Source organism: Pipistrellus kuhlii, unplaced genomic scaffold (assembly GCF_014108245.1).
Source record: "Pipistrellus kuhlii isolate mPipKuh1 unplaced genomic scaffold, mPipKuh1.p scaffold_m20_p_3, whole genome shotgun sequence".
Lineage (NCBI taxonomy): Eukaryota > Metazoa > Chordata > Mammalia > Chiroptera > Vespertilionidae > Pipistrellus > Pipistrellus kuhlii.
The window spans coordinates 15,855,465-15,868,305 of NW_023425529.1; the positions used below are offsets into that span (position 1 = coordinate 15,855,465).

At 47.3% G+C, this 12,841-nt stretch overlaps 2 protein-coding genes across 7 annotated transcripts in view; both read right to left on the bottom strand.

Annotated features, from left to right (window-relative positions):
- The window catches only part of VAMP1 (vesicle associated membrane protein 1), a 48,424-nt gene extending 41,286 nt beyond the window's left edge, over positions 1–7,138 (bottom strand). Inside the window, exons 1-5 of one of the 5 annotated variants that reach the window (XM_036455486.2) lie at positions 6,962–7,127; positions 3,706–3,841; positions 3,346–3,504; positions 2,635–2,686; positions 109–619 (exon numbers count right to left, since the gene is read on the bottom strand). In XM_036455486.2, coding sequence (XP_036311379.1) covers positions 114–619; positions 2,635–2,686; positions 3,346–3,504; positions 3,706–3,841; positions 6,962–6,963 — 855 coding nt within the window. In that variant the 5' untranslated portion in view covers positions 6,964–7,127 and the 3' untranslated portion in view covers positions 109–113. Of the gene's footprint in view, positions 1–108; positions 2,238–2,634; positions 2,687–3,345; positions 3,505–3,705; positions 3,842–6,961 lie in introns of those variants that run through there. The other 4 variants (XM_036455490.2, XM_036455488.2, XM_036455487.2 and 1 more) reach the window with 4 other exon arrangements.
- Positions 7,139–8,416: 1,278 nt separating this feature from the next.
- On the bottom strand, positions 8,417–12,633 carry MRPL51 (mitochondrial ribosomal protein L51). 2 transcript variants are annotated; one of them, XM_045587677.1, is made up of 4 exons: positions 12,381–12,633; positions 12,185–12,295; positions 11,507–11,747; positions 8,417–8,574 (listed from the first exon to the last, which is right to left on the bottom strand). In XM_045587677.1, exons 1-3 carry the CDS (start codon positions 12,457–12,459, stop codon positions 11,551–11,553), a joined length of 387 nt encoding a protein of 128 aa, XP_045443633.1. In that variant the 5' UTR covers positions 12,460–12,633; the 3' UTR covers positions 8,417–8,574; positions 11,507–11,550. The 2 variants fall into 2 exon arrangements, with proteins under 2 accessions (XP_045443633.1, XP_036311388.1); XM_036455495.2 differs by lacking the exon at positions 8,417–8,574 and having other exon boundaries at positions 11,428–11,747; positions 12,381–12,631.
- Between the last annotated feature and the right edge of the window lie 208 nt (positions 12,634–12,841).

The window sequence follows — 12,841 nt, forward strand, 5'->3', positions numbered from 1 at the left end:
ACATTAGCCAGCCCTTCCGGCATAGAGCAACATCAGACTACTAGAAATAAGCAGTCCCCTCCCCACCTCTCTCCTTAGGTACTCCAACCCAAACAACAACCAAGCCAGTGTAGTCAGGAATTTATATTTTTCGCGCCTTTGTTTAGAATACATGAAATCGGTAGATAAGCCACATGCCTTTGGTGAGATACAATTATTATTCTATACAGGTATGAGATTGAGGTTAGGAAAAAAAGACAAAGGGGTGATGACGGACACACAGCGGAAACCCCACATGTCTCATGGCAAACTGAAGGGGATGTGGGAAGCTCGGCTTCATTTGCCTGCAAAGTCCCAGGGTTTGGTTGCATAGTTGCCCATGCACATGGGTGGTAGGAGGGAAAGGGGACAGCAAAGACACAAAAGAGGGTGTACACACCGTGGGATGAGAAAGGAAGGAGAAGGGCTGAAATCTCCAAAAGAACACAGCCAACTATATCTGGTGAGCCAACTATATTCGGCAGGACAGAAACCCAAGGAAGTAATCCCTGTGACACGGGCGGGTGGGCTAAGAGGACGAATTTGCTCCAGGCTTGGGGCACATCGAGGACAGTGGTGGTTCTTCTCCAGCGGTGACCCCCAGAGGAGAGTGGAGACCTTCGGGGGGGAACCGTTGGGAGGGTACACTGACTGCTTTCTTCCAGCTCTTCAGTCCCACCCTGGGGCAGGACACAGGGAACGTGGGGAACAGGGAGAGGAAGGATGGTTCTGTGCAATGAAATGCTGCTGCATGGAAAGTGAGCATCCAGCCCCAGCCCTGCCTCTTCCTGCTTGTGGGCCAGAGGACAGAAGGAACACAAGAGCATGGGTGTTTCCCCTTCTGTTCCCAGCCTGCCTGCCTCCCTCACACCTATCCTGAAGCCCAGCAGTGGCCTCCGCACAGGCTGAGTAGCTGCCATCCTTAGATTCCACTATCTGGACCCACAAGCCATGCAAAGAGAAAAGGAAAGCAGGCAAAGTGGAATTCAGAGGGGTACACGTGGTTTAGAAGGGGAGTACAATGCGGGAAGAACAGACAGGTGGCTCTAGGTGAAAGGGCCCCATGATAGCACAAACTGCCTACATTGTCCGCCTCCTACCCCAAGACTGAGTCGGTGGATATACTGGGCTCCTCTAAATATACAGAATCAGCCAGGCCTCAGCAAGGCCATCTTGCCTCATCCCTGTCTTTGGCAAGTACACAGGAGTGGTGCAGAGGAAGTCCCTGAACGTCCAAGGACCCCTCACACTCCTTAATCAACAGGAGGGGAGGATCAGGACCCTCCTTAACAAGAGAAGGCAAGAAGTGGCTTCCTCTGAGCTCGTGATTTTCAAATTAGGCCCTTCATTCACTGTTTCTCTCTAACTAATACTCCCTCTCTCTTTATGCCAACAATGAAAACGAATCAAGAGTCCCAAACTTTGGCTATATGACAGGAACGCTGCAGAAAATGTGGACAAGGATCAGCCCCTTCCCATTACGAGCTTGGGGGGCTGCTTCTAGGATGGCAATGAGAATTTTGGTATTTTCACAATTCATATGCGTCCTCCAGGTCACCGGAGAACAAAGTAAAAGGCTGTTAAGATCCCTGAAGACATAGAAAACCTTGGACTAACAGATTAGAAATAACTGCAAAAGACAGGTTTCACTATCTAAGAGGGTATTGCACTAGGACCGAGTTGGACTTTGAGCCCACCCACCCAGGATCCTCTTCAGGCCTGGCAGAGGAGGAGAGCTCCACGTGACCAGGGCAGCCCTGAGTGAGCCACCATTTTCCCAGGTGTTCCCGGCCTCCTCCTGCCAGCGGCCGGGCTTTCCCAGAGGCACCATGGGCACGGATACCCTTCTCCTCCCCGAATCTTGACACTTTGGTGGGCATGTCCCTACAGCTACGCCCATCCCCTTCCCTTGGCCTCCACTTCTTTTTGGCTTTGGAGGAATTTGCGATTTTATAAGAAGCAGGGAGGGAGGAGGTGCCAGCTGTTGCTCTTCAGATAGTTGCTTCACATTGCAGCCAGGAGCAGCATTGCTAGTGCTGAGGGATGTAGTGCAAATGAAAGCAACAGAAAAGGAGGAATGAGCAGTGGAGAAACCTGGGCTGGGAGGGAGGAAGGTAGATGGGGAAGTCGGTTGAGAGAGCAAACAAGGAGAGGAACATGGGTTTGGATGGTAATGGAGGACAGGGAAGGGTTGGCACATTCTCAAGTAAAAAAGTAGACTGGACACAGGTATCAGGAAGTCCAAGATGGAAGAGAGAGAGAGAGAGAGAGAGAGAGAGAGAGACAGAGACAGAGACAGAGACAGGAGAAAACAAGAGGACAAATTACACCAGGTCACTAGGCATTCGGGTCTTTCAGTTGTAGGTGTCCCATCCCCATGTCTCCCTCGGACCCAAGACAGTGACAAACAGCAGAGGGAAGCCTTGTCCATCAAGGGAGTCCTTTGTCTTTGCCCTCCCTCCCTCCTGAGCCAGGTGGCGATTCCACAACAGTGATCTCCATACCTCAGTCGGAGCTGCCCCTCTCCTCAGGCAGGGAGGCAGGCAGACGGGGCTGGGAGAAGACTCCGGGACCTGCCCACCTCTTCACCCCACCAGCAACCTCAGGAATACTTACTTGCAATAACTACCACGATGATGGCACAGATAGCCCCCAGCATGATCATCATCTGAGGAGAAATTGACAAAAACAAAAATCGATCCTTGGACTTCGGAAAGGAAGAAAGGAGCCAGGAAGAGAATTTCCTCTGTCTTTGGGAGAAAGATACGCACGGCACCCAGGGAAATCTGCAGGCCTCTGGGAGAGGGCCCCACCCCCATGCTCTCCACCAGACAATAACCCCTGCACCACAGGCGAAGTGCCTCGGACACATCAGAGCTTCTGCAGCTTGTTTCTTTTGCTTTAGGTACTGTTGTGTTGAAAAGCACTGCAATGGATCTGCAGTCAAGTGGTTCCTTTCTCATTGTGAAGTGTTCAGCTCATTCCTAAAAGCCGCACGGATTTAAATACATTTATCTACTCCAGTCATTGTGTCGGTGTTGAGTGTTTGAGGAAGGGCCAGGTGAAACATTTTCCAGGGGTCCTTTTGGCAAAAGCAGCTTGACTAACCATTTCCAAACACCTCAGGGTAGCCCCCGTTAGGTCTGAATACTCTAGCCTACCCTGGCGGCCGATTCTGGGTAATGCAGCTCAAGGAGGCTTTTAAGACTTCCTCCCAAGAAGAGTTCTGTACCACTCAAGGGAGGGAATGTAGAACCTGAGGGTTTTCTGGCCTTCTGTGAGTTGTGGCCCAGGAAAAAGAAGTGGGGAGAGGACAAGAAAACTCACCTTGCAGTTTTTCCACCAATACTTCCTCTTGAGCTTGGCAGCACTGCTCTCAAATTGTGACGCTCCCATCTGCAAGGCGTCCGCTCGGTCATCTAGCTCCGACAGGATCTCGTCCCTCTTCAGGACCTTGTCCACATTCACACGCATGATGTCCACCACCTGAGGGGGGCCCAGAAACAAAGCTGCTGAGCTCTCTACCAGAGACACGGGGAAGAACAGCCACCACGGGATCGCAGGGTTGCCCTGCGTAACTAACGGATGAATGCCTTGCCTCCCAAAGCCTCTAGCTGTCTCTCTATAAGAAGAAAAGTTCCAAACCCCGATGATTTGGAAACCCTCAGGGGAAAACGCTCCACCTACCTCCTCTACTTGTGCCTGGGTTTGCTGTAGTCGCCTGTTGCTGGTCGTATTAGGAGGAGGGCCGGGGGGGCCCCCACCTGGGGCAGTCCCTTCTGCCCCTTCTGCCCCTTCAGTGGGCGGCTGAGCTGGATCGGACCTGTAGAAAAAAGAGAAAAATAGATAACTTGTAGGCATATATGCATAACCCATGGACGGACACAAACGGGGGGGGGGGGGGGGGGGGGGCTAGAGGAGAAAGGGGAGTATGGGAGCAGGCTGGAAGAGGTTAATGGAGGCAAAAGGAGGCCTGAATAATATTTTCAACATTAAAGATTTCTTTTAAAGAAAAAATAATAAAAAGAAAGAAGAGTGGACAGTACACAAAGCACCCAAAACGAGAAAGAAATCATGTGCATTCTCACCCCACACCATCAAATTCATGGCAATTAGGTTACTATATGTAATTAGAAGGGGTTCTAGTTCCTTGGCCATACCAAGGAGGGAGTTACAGCACTATGACAAGAAGCAAAAGATAGAAGATGCTGTAACAACATTTAGTGAGGGTCGGGGACATCCAGGGTGTCAAGAGATCTTATTTGGGCCATCTTCTGACCCAAACTCACACACACATATCCCCTGACACAATGGTTACAGGGACGAACGTACTACTGTTGGCCTGAATGGCATTGCCCTGGCTGTCCGAGCCTTTCACATAAACTCAAACTGGAAATCTCCAATTGAGTTTAGAAGAAATTTGTACAAAACCCTAAACCCTCAGGATAAGCCTATGGACTAAAGAGCTCTTTTCCCCAAAGCCTACATCTAAAAAGAGCAAGCACTGACAGATTCTCCTTAAGGGGATCCACTTACTGGTTATGTTTAATTCAACAATTAGTATACTGGGGCTGAAACTGGTTTGGATCAGTGGATAGAGTGTCAGCCTGCGGACTGAAAGGTCCCAGGTTCAATTCCGGTCAAGGGCATATACCTTGGTTACGGGCACATCCCCAGTGGGAGGTGTACGGGAGGCAGCTGGTCAATGTTTCTCTCTTATCAATGTTTCTAACTCTCTTTCCCTCTCTCTTCCTCTCTGTAAAAAAAAAAAAAAAAAAAAAAAAAAAAACAATAAAAATATAAAAAAATAAAAAAAATTAGTATACTGGGGCTGTCGTAAGGACAACTTGGAGAATCACCAAAGGAATAGCCTCAGTAGGTGGAGTGAGTCAGAACAGTTTGCTCGCTTTGTTTTTGGCAGAGAAGATGGAAATTTCATTTAGACAGAGCTGGGCCCTAAAATAATTACATTACTTATGAAACTCTTCCAAGCGCATAGACAGGAGGCAAAATTAAGGGAAATGGGCCTCAATGTACATGTATCTTTGACATTCTGTCCATTCTTTTTCTAGATTTGACAACAAATCTCAGGAAACTACCCCATGTCCCAAAGAGACATATGTTCCTTATGCCCCAAAGATAAATTGTGGTTTACACTACTATGTACAGTGATTGTCTTCATTCCCTTAGCCTTCAAAGGGATTAACCTAGTATGAAGTGTTCAAGAAAAACTCTTTTTCATGAAGTATAACCTATGGCATGAAGATTTTCTCTCCCAAGGAAGAACCTACAGCAGGAGGGAGATCTCCCAAATTTGATGGGGAATAGAAATTACAATAAAAACTCCTCAAAGAGAAGCTGAATCTCACACACACACACACACACAAAAAAAAAAAAACCTCCTAGGAGCAATCTAAGAATAAGTGAAATAGGGATTTAACCATCACAAAGTCACCACACAGGAAATGCCTTGACTACTCACAATAGAACTAATACCCAGAAATTCCTCCTCCCTAAAAGAATTTCTTTCAAGTCTAAGAAGATAGAGAATAACACATCAGAAAGGAGATACTAGCAGATTACATCTGACTTATCCCCATTTGCTTATCACTTTCTCACTTCTAAGGTGTAAAGGTGGCAAAGGGGAGGTCCAAAGCCACAGACTGGTGCTACCACTGAACTAAGCAGCCATCTAGTTCTCTGAAGATGGAAAATCCAGGGAGTAGGTAGAAGCCACTGTTTGGTCTTGGAAGCAGTCCAGGATGGCGGCAGCAATGACAAGATTAAGGCCTGAGACCTTGTGATGCTCTGTTGGTCACCACACTTTCTCTACCTCCTTGGCACATCCCACATGGGTGCTACTGGGAGCCAGTCAGCCGAGAAGGATCCTCCTTCCCCAAATGAAGACAAATGGAATCCTAGGACTTGGCCAAAATGCACAGAATGTCACAGAGTAAAAGCTGCAGAAATCAAACTGAAAAAATGTGACATGGTTATAAAGCATTTGAAAGGACCATCCCACTGACTATTAGTTGGGAGTTGGGAACACTTGGCAATAAAATATCCAGAACAGTTATAACCTTTATGTAGGATAAGTAAATCTTCCCCCCCCCCCTTTTTTTTTTGTCACTAAGAGAAGCAACACAAATATGTCTAGGTCCAGGCCAGGACTCCATCCAGGCAATGACAAGAAAGAAAAATCTCTACCAAGCAGACAGTGGTCTTGACAGGGGAGTGCTTCACTTCTCTTCACTTCTCAGGATCTTAAAGATGGTCAGAGACTAAATGTAATGCGTCGGGGAAGACGGGGATCCCCAGCTCTATTTCCCTTCCAAACACTTGGCTGAGACTCAATGAAGGGAAACACCTCAGGGTGGCCTTGGGAGGAATGGCTGTTTGGAATCATATGGCACTGCCCCTGAGCACTCCAGAGCTGCTCACTCGGCGCCAGAGAACTAACTGACAGACAAGTTTCTGGAGCTTTGCTCTTTGCCAAAGTGGGAGGGAGGCAACACGTAACAGTTGGGGTGAGGGATATACACAAATTACTCACTAGCAGATGCACCTATGACTGTCTTTCCAGAGGAACCAAGTACAGATTCGTTCAGACTCCTACCCGATAACTCCATGCCCCCCACCTTCGCCCTCTCCCGGGCTCCACTAGACCGAGACCTGGATGAGGCGCTCCTTTGGAGAGAATGGGTGCAATGAATGTGGGACCCCTGCGCCCCTGCCCCGCCCGTGAGGTGCTGGCTGTGGCTGGTGCAAGAGTGGGGTACTGCCCTCCTCCCTGGGGGTGCTCAGGTCTGGGGGCTGCGCGCGGTGGTAGTTCCCCGCGTCGCTGCAGCTGCTGCAATGCGCCATTTTCGATCCCGCAGAATCAGACGCTGGCGATGAGAGTTGGCAAGGAGGGTCGAGCCCCCTCACAGCAGAGTCAACTCACATTTCTCTGAGAAGTGAGGATCGGTCTCCTCTCCGGAGGCTGCGGCGAGGGGAACGCTGCGGCTAACGTCCACGGAACTGCCGAGCTGCACGTCTAGTTGACCATCCGGAGCTCTAGCTGCGGTGGAAGTTACTGCAGCTGCGGTTCGGTCCCGGTCTTTATTAGTGCCGGCCACGCCTCCCCCAGTAAGATTGACAGTCCCGCGGCCCAATCCACGCCCAGGCCAGGCGCAGCCCACCTGGGACGCCCGAGCAAATCGGCCAATCAAAGCTCTCCTCTCACGGAAAGGAGCGGTTTTCTCATTCACTGACAAATGGAACTATAGTTGGCTAATCTGCAACTAAGCGACAGGGGGTTGTGGAAACACGCCTCTGGAGGGGCAACTCCAACATTTTGAGTTAAACCTCTTTTGGTGCCTCCCAGCCAATCGCTGAACAGCTTCTGAGGCCCCGCCCAAGGCCGGCAGCTCCAGCCAATCGCGCCTCTTCCGCCGGCAGCGGCCCGAGTGTCCCGGCCGCCAGCGAATCGGCCGCCAGCGTCCCGGCTCACAGTGGCCGGGGCTCGGGGGTCCCGGGAAGTCGGTGGCTTGTCAGTCTACGCGCAGCCCAGACTCCCGGACTGGCGGCGTTCCACCCACCTGCCCGCCTCTGACCAACAACTCCGAGGAGGCAAAGTCTATCCAGACAGAGCGGCAGGCTCTTGGCCCAAGTAGCGGGCGCGGGGTGCGTCCCAAAGCAGAACCGAAGGCTCCGTTCATCCACTGTCACCAGCTCCTCACGCAGAGCATCCTACACGCTTCCTGCCAAACACGCTCCTGCTGTGCCTTCCAGGCACCTTTGCCACTAGGCGGGTCCAAATGGAAACCATCCTGGAATTCCTCCCCGCGCATCTTTACTCCTCCTCTACTAGTTCAACAAGTTGTGTCGATTTTTCCTCGTTAGTATTTCAAGAATTCTCTCCCCTTGTCTCATTGTTCTTATCCGTTGTAAAACTCATTATTTTAGCTCCCTGGGGGGGGTGGGGGAGATAGCAAAGACACGATGCTTTCTTATCAGTCAGAACTGATTTTATATTTATTAAAAGTATAGATTTAGAGATTTTTTATCATATTTTACTATGGTGCATATGTACTAGTAAAAAATGAAAATACGGAAGAATAACATAACAGTATTCCTAAAATGTCATATTCAGAGGCCCTTATGATTCATTGTTGTTGTTGTTTTGTTTTTTGTTTTTTAAATATTTTATTGATTTTGTACAGAGAGGAAGGGAGAGAGATAGAGTTAGAAACATCGATGAGAGAGAGTCATCGATCAGCTGCCTCTTGCACAACCCCTATTGGGGATATGCCCGCAACCAAGGTACATGCCCCTGACCGGAATCGAACCCGGGTCCCTTCAGTCCCCAAGCCGATGCTCTATCCATTGAGCCAAACCGGTCTCGGCTGATTCATTGTTTTGACTAAGTCTTAGATGTTCATAATTTTCCACACAATGTAGTCAGTCATCAAGAACTTTGGTGAGACAGCATTTCTTCAAAGTGTCCCTCTTCTGTTTCTGAATTTTCTTCCAAGCCGCAGACACTCATTTGGCTAACAGTTATATTGAAACAACCTAATTTAGATGTTAAAATGAAAAAAAAAAGTGTACAATGAAATACAGTATCTTTCTGTTTCTGGTCTTGCCTTCCGTCCTATCTATCCTCAAGGGAACCACAGAATGATCTAGGCCAGTGATTGGCAAACTCAACAGTGCCATATATCGACAGTACGATTGAAATTTATTTTGAGAGCTAAATTTTTTAAACTTAAACTTCTTCTAATGCCACTTCTTCAAAATAGACTCGCCCACGCCGTGGTATTTTGTGGAAGAGGCACACCCACGGGGCCAAAGAGCAGCATGTGGTTCATGAGCCGCAGTTTGCCAACCACTGATCTATGCAAATGTCACAACCCTGCCTAAAACTATTAAACAATTGCTCTTAGAAACATAATGTATTGATCATGTCTTTATCCCACCTACCTCCTAGAACCACACCAAAATGACAACTTGTAGGAACTGAAAACAAATCACAAACCCCAAAGACAAAATCAAGGAGAGGAATTATTTTTGGCAGCATGAACACCTAAGTATCCCCACCAACTTTCCCCTGAAAGAGACTAAGTCACTGAATTTTTTTTTTAATTGAAAAAGTTTTAAACTTAAGAAAATAATACAGGGAGGTTCCCCTATAGCCCTTCACCTGTAATATTAAAACCAGGAAATTGACATTGGTACAATCCACAGTTTATTCAGATTTTGCCATTTTTATATGCATTCCTGTGTATATTTGTGTGTGCATCTGCATGTATATATAGTTTTATGCAATATGTGAGGACTCCTTTTACCACCAACCACAATCAAGAGTACAGAACTGCACAAGACTCCCTGGAGCTCTCTCTTTATAGCCACACATACCCCATCCCTACCCTTAGCAACCGCTAAATTTTTGTAAACTGACTAGGACCATTAGTACTAAGTTATAATGCAGCAGCAATAGTGGGCATCCTTGTCATGTTGCTGATTTTCAAAGAGAATACATGTCCATAAACCTATATTGTTGATCTCTAGTGTATAATTTTTATCAAATTAATGAAATTCCCCGTTACTAGTTTAACAGGTTTTATTTTAATCATAAAAAGGAGCCCAGCCAGCATGGCTCAATGATTTGAGTATCGACCTATGAAATGGGCGGTCACAGTTTAATTCCTGGTCAGAGCACATAGTTTAGGTTGCAGGTTTGATCCCCAGTTGGGGTAACTATGGGAGGCAACCAATCGAAGTTTCTCTTTCTCTAAAATCCGTATTTTTTTAAAATCCCATATACAAAGATGTCTAATATGCCAGATATTCAACTACTGCAGCAAGCAAATATGTACAAGATAGTCCCTACCTTCAGTGGGAATGAGGCTTAACTAGTGGAGAAGACAGACACAGACACATTAAACCAAGCAAAATCAAAAAGCAAAAATATTATGAGTTCAAAGACTCAGCCAAAATAAAGGAACCCTAAAAAACATTCCCTTGCCTTCTTCCATTTTCCAAAGCAGTGGTACTCAACCCCAATTTAGAACCTCTTGTAATAAAAGGCTAATATGCAAATCAACCAAACAGCAGGACAACCAGTCGCTATGACTGCACTGACCACCTGGGGGGGGCAGATGCTCAATGCTGGAGCTGCCCCAGGTGGTCAGTCTCTTCCACAGGTACTGCTCAGCCAGAAGCCAGGCTCTCAGCTGGTGAGTGCAGCAGTGGTGGCTAGATGTCCGACTGCCGGCTTAGGCCCACTCCCCATGTGATAAGTTTAGGGTTTCAGAGAAATGGATATGGGTATGTGTGAATATAAATTAAGATCCTGGGTCTTAAGGAAATGTATATATTATGTGTCAGGGCTCATAATAATATGGGAGAGAGTTTTCAAAATGATGGCTGGAGAAGAGCTGGATATAAGAATGGAGAAGTGGGTATGAAATGTGAGTGGCTCTGGAATACCTTACATGATTTGGTGGGACTTGGGAGAGGAGACAATCGAATATTTGAGACTGCTAAGTGCAAGGTGTTCTGAATATATATACATTAGAGGCTGGTGCACGAAATCTGTACACTTCAGGAGGGGGTCCTCAGCCCCGCCTGCACCCTCTCACGGTCCAGGAACCCTCGAAGATGTCCCACCAAGGCTTAGGCCCATTCCCCTAAGCCAGTTGGACATCCTTAGCTCCTGTATTGAGCATCTGCCCCCTGGTGGTCAGTGCATGTCATTCCGCCATTCAGCTGATTTATTATATAGGATAGGATAGAATAAACTATCCTTAACTAGAAAAGCATATGCAGAGAGTGGGTCAAGGATATACTACACATTTCTGTTTCTCCTACAATTCTCTGCTCAGAAAAGGTAACCAATAGTTTTTACAAGAATAGAAATATAATTCCACTTTTCCATTGCATTTCACTCCGGTGTAGTTTTTTTTTGTTGTTGTTTTTTTGTTTTTGCTTTTTAATAAATTTGTATTGATTTCAGAGAGGAAGGAAGAGGGAAAGAGAGAAAAATCAATGATGATCATCATTGATCGACTGCCTCCTTCCCACTCCCAACTGTGGACCAAGCCTGAAAAGTGGGCTCCTTGGTTTATAGGTTGATGCTCAACCACTGATCCACACCAGCCAGATCCAATGTGAATTTTTAAAAATATATTTAACATTTAACATTAAGGGGCAATTAAAAATTACCACTTTCAATACATGAAACCTAAATGTCAAAAAGTGCCAACAATATTTTTTCTTTCTTAAAGGCAAATAGACATGGCTAAACTGCAAAAGGCAAGTGGTAAAGTCCAAATCTAAGATCCTAAGACTTAGGAATGAGTAGACTTCATAGTCTATGTGAGTAAAAGTAGCATCCAGAGGAAAATAAAGTGTGTGGATAACAGATTCTAAAGAAGCCTCATTTTATTATGGAGAGCATACAAAGTCCTTTCCTCATGGGGAAAAAAGTACTATTTCCCTTCACCTGGATATTAGATATGCCTTTTCCAGAGTCCCCAGCTTACTCTTCTACCGGTACTTTCCATGTCGGTTAAAATGTTTGTAGAGATAGCTGATGCGTTTGTTAAGCTTGTGTAGGTCATCACTGAACATCCGATATCCAACCATTCTCTTCTTTCGGATACAACGCTGCAATTCATTCCCTTTCCAGCCTCGAAGCCATTTTGGGCCCTTGATTAGTTCTTTGGGGTGCTTTTCAAAATTTCCTGTGTAATGTGAGAGAACATGTTAGTTCTAAGACAACACAGCCTCGACCAGCTGCTAAGCCTTCAGCACAAGTTGCACCGTTCAGAGCAGCACCTACAGACAAGACACGTTATACTACAGTATCAAGAGCACAGACTTTGGAGCCAGATTGTTTGGGGTTCAAATACTGGCACTGCCATTTGCTAGTTTTGAAAAAATTACCTAGCCTCTTTATGCCTCAGTTTCCTCACCTGCAAAGTGAAACGTTCTTATGCGGATTCAATGATTTAATACATGTAGGACACTCAGAACAATGCCCAATATAACGTAAATAACCACATGAGTGTTTGCTCTTTGCTATTGTTCACGGTACCATTCCTACACAGTTCGGGGGGGGGGGGTTGGGGGGGAGGCCCTTGTTACAACATAATTGCCTGTACAAGGGAGTCAATCTTACCGAGGATGCCGATGTTATCATATACCCCAAACATGGCCGTCTTCTCGTTCCAGCGATCAACCACTTTGGGGGGCGGGACGGTGTTCCTTACAAAATACAAGTCAGGAACACCTAAGGGATGGAGAAGAAAGAGACTGAATCCTGGCCGCTTACTGAAAAGCAGTTCTCCGCGCGTCTCTCCACATCCGCCACTTACCCAGAGAGAAACTTCTGCAGGCCTGGGGCACCCAGCTCCACAGGCGCCTTCCTGCACCCGAAGCGAGGCACCCTGCCATCGTGCCCGTCTCTCCCCTACAACAGCATGCAGCTATAGCAGAGTGCTAGCCAGGCGTGACCTCCAAGGAGATGACAGGAACCGCTCGCGCTGCCCTCACCTATGTTTTAGGTGGAAGCAGCCATCTTGGGCCTTACCCAGGTATCTCTGGGCGCAGGGAGCTCCTAAGCTCCTCCTACCCCAGCCACAAGCCCCGCCTTCCTGGTTCGGACGCATGGAGGCCCCGGTTGTCACTCAGACCCTGCCCCGCCTAGGCGCTTCCGTTCTGCGAGCAGGAAGTCTTGGAGCGGCGGAAGAGGTGAGGGCTTCTCTACGTCCGTGTATCCCAAAACTGGATTTCAAGAAAATGCATTTTTGTTTCTTTGGCCATCCCTCAACTGCGA

Coding starts and splice junctions, on each gene's coding strand:
- MRPL51 (XM_045587677.1), bottom strand. CDS start 12,459: ATGGCAGGGTGCCTCGCTTCGGGTGCAGGAAGGCGCCTGTGGAGCTGG. Junction 12,296..12,380: donor CTGCAGAAGTTTCTCTCTGG/GTAAGTGGCGGA, acceptor TCCATCCCTTAG/GTGTTCCTGACTTGTATTTT. Junction 11,748..12,184: donor TGATAACATCGGCATCCTCG/GTAAGATTGACT, acceptor CACATTACACAG/GAAATTTTGAAAAGCACCCC.